The sequence below is a fragment of the Halichoerus grypus genome, chromosome 11, assembly GCF_964656455.1.
Source record: "Halichoerus grypus chromosome 11, mHalGry1.hap1.1, whole genome shotgun sequence".
Lineage (NCBI taxonomy): Eukaryota > Metazoa > Chordata > Mammalia > Carnivora > Phocidae > Halichoerus > Halichoerus grypus.
In genome coordinates this window covers 8,598,834-8,614,468 of record NC_135722.1, presented here as the reverse complement: position 1 = coordinate 8,614,468, position 15,635 = coordinate 8,598,834, and the positions used below count along the sequence as shown (strand labels likewise).

General features: G+C 47.3%; 1 protein-coding gene across 2 annotated transcripts; it reads right to left on the bottom strand.

Moving 5' to 3' along the window:
- Nucleotides 1–7,155: 7,155 nt before the first annotated feature.
- Nucleotides 7,156–12,928, bottom strand: LOC118554519 (phospholipase A and acyltransferase 4-like). 2 transcript variants are annotated; one of them, XM_036122135.2, is made up of 4 exons: nt 12,696–12,928; nt 9,583–9,691; nt 8,549–8,817; nt 7,156–7,430 (listed from the first exon to the last, which is right to left on the bottom strand). In XM_036122135.2, the coding sequence occupies exons 1-4, from the start codon at nt 12,702–12,704 to the stop codon at nt 7,332–7,334; spliced, it is 486 nt and encodes a 161-aa protein (XP_035978028.1). In that variant the 5' UTR covers nt 12,705–12,928; the 3' UTR covers nt 7,156–7,331. The 2 variants fall into 2 exon arrangements, with proteins under 2 accessions (XP_035978028.1, XP_077913996.1); XM_078057870.1 differs by lacking the exon at nt 12,696–12,928 and adding an exon at nt 10,518–11,114.
- Between the last annotated feature and the right edge of the window lie 2,707 nt (nt 12,929–15,635).

Genomic DNA, 15,635 nt, shown 5'->3' with positions numbered 1-15,635 from the left:
CATTCTGCTTTCAGAGCAGGCTGGATGAGAGGCTCTGTGCCTCGTTGACGAACACATCTTTCATAAATGCCTTGGTGTACAATGGAATTCGGTCTGAGGTTTGCTTCATTATCAGCTGAGGGTGAGGCCTGGGGAAGTGGCTCACACGAAGACACGCAGACATTTCCATGGGTACCATTAGGTGCCAACTGAAACCCAAGAAGTGTGCAGGAAGGTGAGAGCTCAGCTGATTGGCCACAGTGGGGGCCAGGCTCCCGCTCACAGAGATGGTTCTGGGGCCACAGCAGGCCCCTCGCAGGTGCCGGCCCCCTTCCTCTCCACGGGGTGGGCCCTCAGCACAGACAGGGGGTCTGGCCAGGTAAGGGGTGGGGGTGGAGGGACAGAGCCCTCTTGCTTCTCCCTCACTGCTCCTGATGCCTTCGAATGAAATGGACATTCCAGACATGAAAAAAATAAATACAAGAGTTGGAATCCAATCTTTTCTTTTCCAAATAGCAGCGGTAGGTTGGGGAATCAGATCTCACGGGAGATGGGAGCTCCAGCCTGGAATTCTGTCAAGGAATGTTCCCTGGGTCAAGACCCAGGCTCCCAGCAGCTCTCCAGGGCCCAAGATTCGTGCTGGCCCACCCCCTCCCCGGGCGGCCCGGTCACCAGGGGTGCAGACCCTGCCTCGCTCGCCCGCAATTTCCCCCTCGTGAAACTTACTCTGGGGCTGGGTTTGAGCCAGGTGACCCCGCCCCCTGGGGCGGAACTGATTGGCCCAATGAGAGCACCTGACCCGCGGCAGCCAATCGGAAGGCTGAGCTGGGTGCAGCGCTGAGCCAACCAGACTCTCCGGACCTGGACGCGGGGGACCGAGAGTGGCCCCCAGCGCGGAGAGGTGCAGCTGAGCTGACCCGACAAGAGGGGCCGCAGGAGGGGTGCGGGATCAGAGACTTGGGGGTCCGGGCAATCCCAAGGGGAGAGGAAGCAGGAGCCCTGGGCGCGGAAGCGAGCAGATAGGGGAAGGACGTGGAGAGCAGAGAGAGATACTAATCGTTCCTGCAAGGGAGAGGAGCAGGGGTAACGGGAAGATGGGGCGCCTTCCCTCACTGGTGGCGGCCTCACGTTCATGGCCCAGAGTCTCCCACACAGTTCCAGCCGCTGACGCCCCAGGCCCTGGCAGGCCCACGGTTCCTGTTCTTATGCATCACAGGTGTGTCTCCCCTCCCCGTCGTGTATCCTCACACCGCGAAGAAGAATGCAGGCCTCCAGGGGCGCCTGGGTGGTGGCCCAGGGGGTTAGGCTCCCGCTCTTGGTTTTGGCTCAGGTCATGATCTCAGAGTCGTGAGATCAAGGCGGCCCAGGCCCTATTTGGGCTCCGTGCTGGGTGTGGAGCCTGCTTAGGATTCTCTCTCCTTCATCCGCTCCCCCCATCTCCGTGTGTGGGTTTGCTCTCTCTCTCTCTCTCAAAAAACAAAAATAAACATACAGGCCTCCCAGAAGAAACGGGTGAAAAGCTGTGAATGGCTGGGGTGCACCTCAGTGTAGCCGGAGCCTGGATTAACTGCTCGGGCTGCTAGAAGGACATAACCACCGACCAGGGGGCTTAAACAACAGGCATTGATTTCTCTCATTTAGGTCTATAATCCGTTCAGTTCGTTGTTGTCTATGGTGTAAGAACGTGGTTCAGTTTCATTCTTTTGCATGTAGCTGACCAGTTTTCCCAGACCATTTCTGAAGAGATTGTATGTTTCCCATTGCATATCTTGCCTTTCTTGTCAAAAGTTAATTGATGATGTAATGGTGGGTTTGTTTCTGGGCTTTCTGTCCTGTTCTTTTGATCTGTGTGTCTATTTTTGTGCCAGTACCCTGCTGTTTTGATACCCATAGCTTTGTAGTATAACATGAAAACTGTAATTGTCATACCTCCTGCTTTTTCTTTTTCAGGATGGCTTAGGCTATTTTGGTCTTTTGTGGTTCCTTACAAATTTTAGGATTGTTTGTTCTAGCTCTGGGAAAAAAGAAATGCTGTTGGTATTTTGCTAGGGATTGCATTAAATCTGGGGACTGCTTGGGGAGTACGGACATTTTAACAGTGTTTGTTCTTCCAGTCCATGAGCATGGAATGTTTTCCATTTCCATATGTCTTCCTGAATTTCATTCATAAGTGTTCTATAGTTTTCAGAGTACAGATCTTTTACTTCTTTGGTTAGGTTTATTCCTAGGTATCTTATGGGTTTGGGTGCAATTGTAAATGGGATTGATTCCTTGATTTCTCTTTCTTCTGCCTCATTGTTAGTGTATAGAAATGCAACGGACTTCTCTGTGCATTGATTTTGTATCCTGTGACTTTGCTGAATTCCTGTATCAGTTCTAGCAATTTTTTGTTAGAGTCTTTGGGTTTTCTACATAGAGTATCACGTCCTCTGAAAAGAGTGAAAGTTTGATTTCTCCTTTGCCAATATTGGTGCCTCTATTTCGTTTTGTTGTCTGATTGCTGAGGCTAGGACTTCCAATAACGTGTTGAATGGCGGTGGTGAGAGTGGACATCCCTGTCATGTTCCTGACCCTAGGGGGAAAGCTCTAAGTTTTTCCGCACTGAGGATGATATTCACTGTGGGTTTTTTACTATAGCTTTTATGTTGTGGTATACTCCCTCTATCCCTCCACTGCAGAGAGTCTTTGTCAATAAAGGATGTTGTATTTTGTCAAATGCTTTTTCTGCATCTATTGAGAGGATCATATGGTTCTTGTCCTTTCTTTTATTAACGTGGTGTATCACACTGATTGATTTGCAGATGTTGAACTACCCTTGCAGCCCAGGAATAAATCCCACTTGGTCATGGTGAATAATCCTTTGTTATTATTACTGTTAACAGTAATGTACTGTTGGATCCTATTGGCTAGGATTTTGGTAAGAATATTTGCATCCTTGTTCATCGGGGATATTGGTCTGTAATTCTCCTTTTTGGTGGGGTCTTTGTCTGGTTTGGGGATCAGGGTAATGCTGGCCTCCTAGAAAGAGTTTGGAAGTTTTCCTTCCATTTCCATTTTTTGAAAGAGCATCAAAACAATAGGTATTAATTCTTCTTTAAATGTTTGGTAGAATTCCCTTGGGAGGCCATTTGCCCTGGGCTCTTGTTTGTTGGGAGATTTTTGATGACTGCTTCAATTTCCTTGCTGGTTATCGGTCTGTTCAGGTTTTCTATTTCTTCCTGGTTCAGTTTTGGTAGTTTATAGTCTCTAGGAATGCATCCATTTCTTCCAGATTGCCTAATTTGTAGGCATATAGTTGCTCATAATATTCTCTTATAATTGTTTGTATTTCTTTGGTGTTGGTTGTGATCTCTCCTCTTTTATTCATGATTTTATTTATTTGGGTCCTTTCTCTTTTCTTTTTGAGAAGTCTGGCTAGGGTTTATTAATATTATTAATTCTTTCAAAGAACCAGCTCCTAGTTTTGTTGATCTATTCTACTATTCTTTTGGTTTCTATTTCATTGATTTCTGCTCTGATCTTTATTATTTCTCTTCTCTTGCTGGGTTTAGGCTTTATTTGCTGTTCTTTCTCCAGCTCCTTTAGGTGTAGGGTTAGCTTGTGTATTTGAGACCTTTCTTCTTTCTTGAGAAAGGCTTGTATTGCTAAATACTTCCCTCTTAGGACCGCCTTTGCTGCATCCCAAAGATTTTGAACAGCTGTGTTTTCATTTCCATTTCTTTCCATGAATTTTTTTAAAGTCTTCTTTAATTTCCTGGTTGACCCATTCATTCTTCGGTAGGAAGCTCTTTAGCCTTCATGCATTTGAGTTCTTTCCAAATTTCCTCTTGTGGTTGAGTTCCGGTTTCAAAGCACTATAGTCCAAAAATAGGCAGGGAATGATCCCAGTCTTTTGGTACTGCTTGAGACCTGATTTGTGACCCAGTATCTGGTCTATTCTGGAGAATGTTTTATGTGCACTCGAGAAGAATGTGTATTCTGCTGTTTTGGGATGGAATGTTCTGAATATACTGTGAAGTTGAATATACTGTGAAGTCCAACTGGTCCAGCGTGTCAGTGAAAGCCCTAGTTTCCTTGTTCATCTTCTGCTTAGATGATCTGTCCATTGCTGTGACTGGGGTGTTAGAGTTCCCTACTATTATTGTGTTATTATCCATCTGGTTCTTTGGTTTTGTTACTAATTGGCTTATATAATTGGCTACTGCCAAGTAAGAGGCATAGATATTTACAATTGTTAGATCTTCTTGTTGGATAGACCTTTTAATTATGATATAGTGTCTTTCCTCATTCCTAATTACAGTCTTTGGTTTGAAATCTAATTAATCTGATATAAGGATTGCCATCACAGCTTTCTTCTGATCCATTAACATGATAAATGGTTTTCCACCCCTTCACGTTCCATCTAGAGTTGTCTTTGGGCCTAAAATGAGTCTCTTGCAGACAGCATATCTATGGGTTTGCTTTTTTATCCAATCTGTTACGTTCTGTCTTTTGATTGGGACATTTAGCCCATTTACATTCAGAGTAACTATTGAAACATATGAATTTCATGTCATTGTATTAACTGTAAAGTGGCAGTTCATGTGGATTGTCTCAACTCCTTTCTGGTCTTTGCTACTTTTGGGCTCTCTCTTTGCTCAAGGAATCCCCTTTAATATTCCTTGCAGGGCTGGTTTAGTGTTCACAAGTTCCTTTAGTTTTTGTTTGTCCTGGAAACTCTTTCTCTCCTTCTATTCTGAATGACAGCCTTGCTGGACTGAGTCTTCTTGGCTGCATATTTTTCCCATTTAGCACCCTGAATATATCCTGCCAGTCCTTTCTAGCCTGCCAGGTCTGTGTGGATAGGTTTCTGCCAGCTTTATGTTTCTACACTGGTAGGTTAAGGACCTCTTGTCCCAAACTGTTTTCATGATTTTCTCTTAATCTTTGAATTTGCATGCTTCACTAGTGTATGTCGAAGTGTTGACCTATTCTTACTGATTTTGAGGGGGGTTCTCTGGCCTCCTGGACTTGATGTCTGTTTCTATTCTCCAATTAGGGAAGTTCTCAGCTATAATCTGTTCAAAGAAACCTTCTGCCCCTCTCTCCTTCTCTTCATCTTCTGGGACCCTTATTATCCAGATATTATTTCACTTATGGAATTACTGAGTTCTTGACATCTCCCTTCGAGATTCAGCAGTGGTCTTTTTCTCTTCTTTTCAGCTTCCTTGTTTTCCATCATTTTATCCTCTATATCACTGACTGACTCTCTCTCCTGCCTCACTTATTCTGAGTTTTGGAGCCTCCATTTGGGACTGCATCTCCACAATAGCATTTTTAATTTGGGCCTGACTAGATTTTAGTTCTTTGAATTCTACAGGAAGGGATTTTCTAGTGTCTTCTATGCTTTTTCAAGCCCAGCGAGTATCTCTATAATCTTTGTTTTAAATTCTACTTCAGACGTCTAACTTATATCCATATTGATTAAATCCCTAGCAGTGAGTACTACCTCCTGTTCTTTTAGGGTGAATTTTTCTGTCTCATTGTTTTGTCCAGAAAAGAATAGAAGAAAGAAAGAGAAAAGACAATAATAATAAAAACAACAGAAAGAAAAACAGACACAAAACAAAAGAAGGAAAAATCAAACAAGAAACAAAACAAAAAACTAGATATTGGGTGTGTTTTGGTCTGCTTGTTACAGGAAACTAGATCTTGAAATAGGAAAGAAAGCAAAACTTACAGATATCCATAAATAAAATAAAAAACAATGAAAAGAAACCAAAAATAATATATAGAGATTGTATATATATAATAAAAACTTAAGAAGAATAAAAAAGAATTGAAAGAATAAGAAAATAGCTGAAAACATAACACTGAAGGACTAAGGAATAATAATAATAATAATAATAAAAGACCCCATGAATGCTAAATACTGTTTTCCCCAAGAGCTGAAGCTTTGCAGTTCTCTATGATGTGTAAACTTGGTGTTTGAGTGATGTTCCTGCTGGTCTCTGGGGGAGGCCCCTGTTGTGCTGATTCTCAGGTGTCCTTCCCAAGTGGGATTTGCTCTCCTTTGCCAGGGGGCTGGGCTCAGTGTACGTGACTCCAGACTCCACTGGGTGCCTCTCCTTTGCTCCTTTTAGGCTTTCAGCACCAATGGGGGGATGAAAATGGCATAGCCCGGATCTCTAGCCCCAGAGCTGAAAGCTCCAACCCCCACTCTTCAGTGCACCCTCACAGACAAGCAACCACTCTTGTCTCCATGGTTTCCCTCCTCACTTTGTGTTCACCCGGCATCTGACTCAGCGTTTTTATCTCAGGCCCACCAATCCTCCAAACTTTCAGGACTTTTGTGGTGCACACCTCCCCCACTCCTCCAGGGGGAGGGATGGGGTCTCCCCATGTTTCTGCAGCTTGCTGGGCCCCTGCTGGGAGAGCAGTCTCCTGACCCTGTTCCTGATTTCTGGCAACCCGGGGGAGAAAGCCGGCACCAGGATCACTGTTTGCAGCCGGCTTCTCTGCTCCGATGTTTGGGAACTCTGCAGCACTCAGGTGCCCCCGTTCTTTCTGTGACCTCGGGGATCCCGAGACCACCTGGGATTCTGCCCCGCTTTGCCACATGAGTGCCTTTAGCCAGGGACATCCCTACCAGAGCAGACTTCTGAAAGTTCTGATTTTGTGCTCTACTACTTATAAGACTTTGTGGTAGCCTCTTTAAGCAGGCTACCTCCTCTTGCCCTGTCCTCCTATATATAACCCCAGATTCAAGGCCAAGGAAAGGTGTGGAGAGCAGAGGGAGTTAAGAAAGGATTTCACGAGATTGGCGAGAGCCTATACTGACTTTCCTCGTGGCAGACGTTTGCTTTGGTTTGTGTGGACTCCGCCGAACAACCACAGACTGCAGCTGTGGAGTCCGAGAAGCCGTGTCGGCTCTAGTCCTAGGCCGACGGTCCGAGTTGTCTGATGGGTCCTGCTCTTGCCCATCGGCCAGGCCCGTGTGTCTCCCGTGCTGCTCCCCTGTCTCCCCACAACCAGAACCACCCGTGACTTGAAATAGCTGGAGCCAGACTGGCTCCTGCAAGACAAAGAACACAGCCACAGACACAAAGGGAGAGAAAAGGGCCAAAGCCCAGGGCGCCACCATGCGTGGCCAGGCCCAGAGCCCAGCTGCGCCCCAACACACTTCACACCAGCCAGTTCTTGCTGCGTCTCCTCCAGTAAAAAAGTGCTCCCTTGTTGGGCTTTATTTTATTCTGTAAAAATAAGCCTTATTGTAAAACAGAGTGAAATCCACAGACCAAACCTCAAAACCTCTGGGGCAACCAGATCCCCTAAATGGATAAAGTCACTGCTGATGGGACAGGCCCTTCAACTTATTGCTTCTGCTGCTTGTTTCTTGCCATCAATCCAAAGGCGATAATGAGTGCCAAGCCGGCTCCTCCAATGCCAGCCTTCACAATGCCATCCCGGACCTGCGGGAGAACAGGGGAGGTCACGGTCCGTCGGGAATCCGAGGACGGGCTGTACACTCAACGAGAACATTCAGCTCAAGGAGACTCACGTGCCCCTTGGCCCACTTGACAAACTCAGGAGTCAACAAATATTGGCCGGGAAATGGGGAGAAGAGGACTGGATGGGGAAAGAGCCGCTGGGTGGAGCCAGTAGGCCAGGGTTGTACATGGGCCCCAGGGCAACTCGATCCACTCTGCAGGTATTTAAAGCACCTAAATCCCCAGAGGGCGATTGTGGAAAGGACAAGAAGATGAAGGCAGGAGGGCTGAGATCCTGGCGGCCATCAGGGAGCCCTTGCAGCCAGTGTGAGGTGGCGCAGGAACGGCTCTCGAATGCTGACCATGTCACACCTGTGCCCCCCGGGAGAGCAAGGACCTCACGTGTGTCACTTGTCTTGTTCCTCGCTGCATCCCCCACACCTGGTTCTGCCAGGCACAGGGGTGCTCTTTACGAGTCCTTAAAGAAATGACCCAACTTGGAGTTGTAGTGATGCTCTACTTTAAATGATTAGCCCTGCAGGTGCTGCAGTTCAGTGTATGGAGCAGAGACTCTAGAGAAGGACAGCTGGGGTTGGAATCCTGCCTCTGCCACTTATTAGCTGTGTGTTTTGGGGACAACAAACGTGGAAGCCAGAAGGGGTGGGCGTGGAAGCTGTGCCCCAGATCTTCCATAAATGAATCCTTGAGCTCATACATAAGCCTGTGCACCTTGAGCATCCCTTGCCTAAGTGCTCTCTGGGGCCTTAGGACACCTGTCCTGGTGCTGGCTTGGCCCACACTCTTCTTGACATCTTTGGGGGCATCAAGAGCTGCCTTTAGGGTGGATCCTAGAGGTGAAGGATCCTAGAAGGCCTCCATCCAACTCCTCCTCCTGCACATGGGGAAACTGAGGCCCAGGGAGGGAGTGACCTGTCCACAGACCCCAAGTGGTTCAGAAGCTGATTGAAGATTTGAGTTTAGACATCCTGACTCCCAGCCAGTGGGTCATGGTGCTTCTCCCCTCTGGCTGCACAGCTTGGTCACCACCACCCCAAGGGGACCTCCAGGAGGAAGAAGGATCATCCCAAAGAGGGCCTTACCTGCCTGCTCTCAGGCTCACCATATCTCAGGTTGGTGACAAAGTGCTCACAGTTCCTGTTCAGAAGACCGTATTCCATCTCCTGACCAACCATCTGCTTCGCAGAGTAAATGATCTGGTTCACAGGTCGTGGTCTATATTTGTTGTCCAAGAGGTTGTTGACCTTATAGCGGCAGCCCCTCACCACGTCCCGTAGGAGCTCCCGTTTTACTACCGCTCTGCTGCTCAGAACGGAGAACATGATGCTGGAGCTAGCCCATGGGAACTCCCCTGGAATCAAAGACACCACCATGGTCATCGGGAGCTGCAGGGGAAGGCAAGACAGGGAGGGAGAAGGGGCAGGACGAGAAAGAGGACCGAGGGAGTACACTACTGAGGTCTTGCTGTTTGTCTTTTCACAAATGTGATTGGAGCATTCATAGATTTTGTTCTTTTTACTGAACAAGCTGTGAATTTTTTTTAAGTCAGTGAATGGCATGATTGCTTATGCAGTCATTGTATTCCATCATATGGATATAGATCATCTATCTGATCAAGCCCTATTATTGAACATGTTGGTTGTTCAAAGATTTTGCCATTTTAAACAGTGATAGTCAAGTATTTACTATTTGTTCAATTTTGTGCACTCATACATTTCAGAAAGAGATCAAATTTATTTGATCACACACTGTTTACTTTCCATATATTACTTCATCGTCTTTAACTTTGGAGGTAAATATTATCTCCATTTGATAATCCAAATATTGGTGTTGGGGGAGGTCATCCAGAAAATGTGACCACCAGTAACCATGAGTTCGCCCCCAGCAATCAGAGGCTCCTCATCTCATCCCACCCTTGGAATGTGCATTCTACTTGCCTTCCCTGCCTCCAGACCTATGGGACTCCACTCGATTACCCAGTGGGATATGGATGTATGGTCTGCTCAAGCAAGCTCAGGGAGTAACCAACTCAGTTTTCCCTTGCTCAGCACTTTCCTCTAATTGTTCTCATGATGGTAACAAATATTTTGAAAATAATATTTCCAACAGTGCTTACTTAGAGTAGTCAGATGGACCACATAACCGTCTCCCACATAGATGGCCCAGTGCTCATAGCCAATGCGGAAAATCTGAATCAGGTCTCCAGGTTTGGGTTCTTCACAAAACTGCAACACAAAAACCCAAGATGGTGTAGGAAGGCTTCTAGGCAACAGTAGAGTGCCCAGCTGGGGCCCTGCAGCTTGGCCTGGGGACCCCACTGGGTGATGTTCATCACCTGGTGAGAGCCTGCAGTGGGAGGGAACTCCTGGCTCCTGTGGGGTCCTCATCCTGCTGTCACTTTAGAGATTCTGCACAACCAGGGGCTGGAAGCCTAGAGAAAAGGTCCTTGTGGAATGGGAGAGTGGAGATTTGTTCAGTGTGTGCATATTATTATGTATGTATGTGCACACGCTCCAGTTGTATGGGGTATGTGTGAGGGAGCACATGTGTGTATATGTACATGTGGTACATGTGTGTCTGTGTGTTGTGTTCCCTGAACATGCACATCAGCATGTGCTGTATATGTTGGGTTTGCATGTGCATGTCGGGTATACTCATGTGCACATCTGTTGTGTTGTGTTGTGTATGGGGTTTTCGCGTGTGTGTTGGGTATTGTTATGCACACATCAGTGTGTGTGTATATGTTGGGTTTGCGTGTGTGTGTTGTGCGTACTCATGTGCACACCAAGGCTGTGAGCAAGCATGTGCAGGTGCTTTGTAGACCTGCTCCTGAGCCTGCGGACATGACCACCTGCATGGAAACCTCTTCACTGAGCCTGGGAGCCCCAGACCCTCCCCAGCAGTCAGGGAGGAGAGTCACCAGCTTCTCTACCCTTCACAGGTCCTCCTCACACCTCTTGACCCTCACTGTCCATGGCCACACCAGGTACCTACTCCTCCTCAGATACTGTCCCCTCTAGCCCCAGGACACCCACCCTTGGAGATGCCAACCTGAGAGACATTGGCTGATGGCATCATCCGGGGACCTGAGGCTCTGGAGGGCTGGCAGCTTCTGACTCTGAGGGGGCTTGCTCCCAGCATGCACATGGCAGGCCTCTGTGGGCACTCTTCCAGAAGCCCCAGGGGAAGGAAGCATCACCCTATTTTCAGGTGGGTAACTGAAGATCAGAGAGAGAGGGGCTTGGCCAAGAACACTCAGCTGGGCAGCGCTGAGCTGCCTCTTCTCCCCCTGATTTGGCCCTGCCTCCCGGCCCTCCACACCCATTTCCTGCTCCTCAGTGCCCCCCACCCCCACACCAGGGGGCCACAACCTCTGATTTGAGAATGTTTCAGTTTCTCTCCCTTTCTGTGCCTGCTCTCAGCAAACTACAAACTTCTGTCTCTCATCGCAGGCCACCTAATCAGAGACTTGGGGTCAGCTTTCCTTAGCCCTCTTTGTCATGCCAATATCCAACAACCAACACCGACCCTGGGAGTTTCTCCTGAATTCATTACCTGGTCCATTTCCCACCCTCTGAATTCATTAGGGAAGTCTCCGGGCCTGCCCCTGATATCTCACAGCCTTTGTTTGTTTTTTTAATTTTATTTATTCAATATTCTCCACACCCAACATGGGGCTTGACTCACAACCCTGAGTTCAAGAGTTGCATGCTCTTCCGACTTAGCCAGACAGGTGCTGGGACCCTACATCTTCTTGACATTCGCCCCCCTCTTACCAGGCCATCTGTGCATGCTACCCCACACCCAGTCTCCCCAAGACCCACTGTGGCTTTCCCAAATGGCACATCTGGCCATGAACTTCCCCTGGAATCAGGGCACGGGGCATGCACTGTGGGCAGCTCACAGGCCCTCCAACCAGCCCTTCCTCCGCCCACCTCACCCTCCCTGCCCTCCGGCCCCAGGCTGACTGGCTTGCCCTTCTCCTCACCACAGAGCTGGCCCCTGCCTCTGATCCCCTGCACATCTGGCTGTCTCGGTCACAGTCACCTTCCCCACCCCTCCTTTCTTCTTCTCCCCCACACAGACATGCCTCTCTGAGCAGCTGCTCTCAGGGCCCCAGCCTGGCTCAGCTGCCACCTCCCTCTGCATGGATCCTGTCCTGCTGGGATTCCCGTGTCTGTGTGCACCTCCCTGTGGGCTCTGAGCTCCACTGGGGCAGGATCCTGTGTGCTGCCCCAGCTCCTTCCTCCCCAGGATCCGGTGAAGGGCCTGGCCTGGAATGGGGGCAGAGGAAATCCACATGGAAGAGGGGCTAGAGGGTCAGTGGGGCCACGACCCGGGGCCCAGTGACTCCCCTCCCTCAGCCAGGGCACGGCAAGCCCAGGGATGATCTCCACGTTGAAATCAAAAGGGGAGTTTTCACTCTGGGGTTCAATGTCTAACTAAGGTCAGGCCCAGACACCCTGCACAGTGGCTGGTGGCAGTAAAATGTGACGCCAGTCCCTGCCCAGAGAAGGAGAGGCTGCCCGGGAAACAAAGGGCGTATTTGGCTTTTTTTTTTCAGCAAGCAGGCCCTCGGCCCACCCCAGCGGATCAGGTGAGTGCAGAGTGGGCCGCTCCTTCCGAGAATGGCCTCATTTCCTCGAATTGCATGATTCAACTCATTTCCCTTCAGTGCACCCCAACCACGCAGCCGGCCTGCCCCCGCCTGGACCGTGTGAATCTGCACATCAGGGCTGACAGGAAGGGAGATCAGAGTCAGAAGGCTGGAATGGAAGCATACTTACTGAGGCAGGACAGATGCCAAGGAGGGAAGAGGAGAGAGGAGGAGAGAGCTGAGCAGGCACTGAACTCCTGCCCCAGCGAGGGAGACAGGCACATTGGGGATCCCCTCACTTCCCAAGTCCTGGGACCCCCCCCCCCTCGGCCCACACACCAGATGCTTCCCAGCTCAGGCAGGCAAAGCTCCCACCCCAACCCAGCTCCTTCCCCGGGAGCTGAGCCAGAGGACAGGGGAGGCTCAATGGGCCCGAAGCCCGCACTGTCCTGCAGGAAAAGGGACTTTGAAACAACCAAGACTTTTCCATAACATCCTTCTAAAGCCTTTCCAAACTCTGGAGTTCAGAGTGCCCAACACCAGGAACCCACACTGAGGCCTTTATAAGAGGGGGATGGCCTACTGCTGGAGAACTGCAAATAGAAAGTTCTGCAAAAATGAAAGGGACTTACCTCAGCCATGGTGGAGTCTGCTGTTCTCCTGCGTGTGGACGGACTTTTATACCAAAGGTGACAGTTTTGTTTTCAGTTTCCTTTAGCCACTCTTTTTTTTTTTTTTAATTTTTTTATTGTTATGTTAATCCCCATACATTACATCATTAGTTTTAGATATAGTGTTCCATGATTCATTGTTTGTGCATAACACCCAGTGCTCCATGCAGAACGTGCCCTCCTCAATACCCATCACCAGGCTAACCCATCCTCCCAACCCCCTCCCCTCTAGAACCCTCAGTTTGTTTTTCAGAGTCCATCGTCTCTCATGGTTCTTCTCCCCCTCCGATTTCCCCCCCTTCATTCTTCCCCTCCTGCTACATTCTTCTTCTTCTTTTTTTCTTTCTTAACATATATTGCATTATTTGTTTCAGAGGTACAGATCTGAGATTCAACAGTCTTGCACAATTCACAGCGCTTACCAGAACACATACCCTCCCCAGTGTCCATCACCCAGTCACCCCATCCCTCCCACCCCACCCCCCACTCCAGCAACCCTCAGTTTGTTTCCTGAGATTAAGAATTCCTCATATCAGTGAGGTCATATGATACATGTCTTTCTCTGTTTGACTTATTTCGCTCAGCATAATACCCTCCAGTTCCATCCACGTCGTTGCAAATGGCAAGATCTTATTCCTTTTGATGGCTGCATAATATTCCATTGTATATATATACCACATCTTCTTTATCCATTCATCTGTTGATGGACATCTTGGCTCTTTCCACAGTTTGGCTATTGTGGACATTGCTGCTATAAACATTGGGGTGCACGTAGCCTTTCGGGTCCCTACTTTTGTATCTTTGGGGTAAATACCCAGTAGTGCAATTGCTGGATCATATGGTAGCTCTATTTTCAACTTTTTGAGGAACCTCCATACTGTTTTCCAGAGTGGCTGCACCAGCTTGCATTCCCACCAACAGTGCAGGAGGGTTCCCCTTTCTCCGCATCCCTGCCAACATCTGTCATTTCCTGACTTGTTAATTTTAGCCATTCTGACTGGTGTGAGGTGGTAGCTCATTGAGGTTTTGATTTGGATTTCCCTGATGCCGAGCGATATTGAACACTTTTTCATGTGTCTGTTGGCCATTTGGATGTCTTCTTTGGAAAAATGTCTGTTCATGTCTTCTGCCCATTTCTTGATTGGATTCTTTGTTCTTTTGGTGTTGAGTTTGATGAGTTCTTTATAGATTTTGGATACTAGCCCTTTATCTGATATGTCATTTGCAAATATCTTCTCCCATTCTGTCAGTTGTCTTTTGGTTTTGTTGACTGTTTCCTTTGCTTTGCAAAAGCTTTTTATCTTGATGAAGTCCCAATAGTTCATTTTTGCCCTTGCTTCCCTTGCCTTTGGCGATGTTTCTAGGAAGAAGTTGCTGCGGCTGAGGTCGAAGAGGTTGCTGCCTGTGTTCTCCTTTAGGATTTTGATGGACTCCTGTCTCACATTGAGGTCTTTCAACCATTTGGAGTCTATTTTTGTGTGTGGTGTTAGGAAATGGTCCAGTTTCATTCTTCTGCATGTGGCTGTCCAATTTTCCCAACACCATTTGTTGAAGATACTGTCTTTTTTCCATTGGACATTCTTTCCTGCTTTGTCAAAGATGAGTTGACCATATAGTTGAGGGTCCATTTCTGGGCTCTCTATTCTGTTCCATTGATCTATGTGTCTGTTTTTGTGCCAGTACCATACTGTCTTGATGATGACAGCTTTGTAGTAGAGCTGGAAGTCTGGAATTGTGATGCCGCCAGCTTTGCTTTTCTTTTTCAACATTCCTCTGGCTATGTGGGGTCTTTTCTGGTTCCATACAAATTTTAGGATTATTTGTTCCATTTCTTTGAAGAAAGTGGATGGTATTTTGATGGGGATTGCATTGAATGTGTAGATTGCTCTAGGTAGCATTGACATCTTCACAATATTTGTTCTTCCAATCCATGAGCATGGAACGTTTTTCCATTTCGTTGTGTCTTCCTCAATTTCTTCCATGAGTATTTTATAGTTTTCTGAGTACAGATCCTTTGCCTCTTTGGTTAGATTTATTCCTAGGTATCTTATGGTTTTGGGTGCAATTGTAAATGGGATGGACTCCTTAATTTCTCTTTCTTCTGACTTGTTGTTGGTGTATAGGAATGCCACTGACTTCTGTGCATTGATTTTATATCCTGCCACTTGACTGAATTCCTGTATGAGTTCTAGCAGTTTTGGGGTGGAGTCTTTGGGATTTTCCACATAAAGTATCATATCATCTGCAAAGAGTGAGAGTTTGACTTCTTCTTTGCCAATTTGGATGCCTTTGATTTCTTTTTGTTGTCTGATTGCTGTGGCTAGGACTTCCAATACTATGTTGAATAGCAGTGGTGATAGTGGACATCCCTGCCGCGTTCCTGACCTTAGGGGGAAAGCTCTCAGTTTTTCCCCATTGAGAATGATATTCGCTGTAGGTTTTTCATAGATGGCTTTTATGATATTGAGGTATGTACCCTCTATCCCTATACTCTGAAGAGTTTTGATCAAGAAAGGATGCTGTATTTTGTCAAATGCTTTTTCTGCATCTATTGAGAGGATCATATGATTCTTGTTCTTTCTTTTGTTAATGTATTGTATCACGTTGATTGATTTGCGGATGTTGAACCAACCTTGCAGCCCAGGGATAAATCCGACTTGGTCGTGGTGAATAATCCTTTTAATGTACTGTTGGATCCTATTGGCTAGTATTTTGGTGAGAATTTTTGCATCCATGTTCATCAGGGATATTGGTCTGTAATTCTCCTTTTTGATGGGGTCTTTGTCTGGTTTTGGGATCAAGGTAATGCTGGCCTCATAAAATGAGTTTGGAAGTTTTCCTTCCATTTCTATTTTTTGGAACAGTTTCAGAAGGATAGGTATTAATTCTTCTTTAAATGTT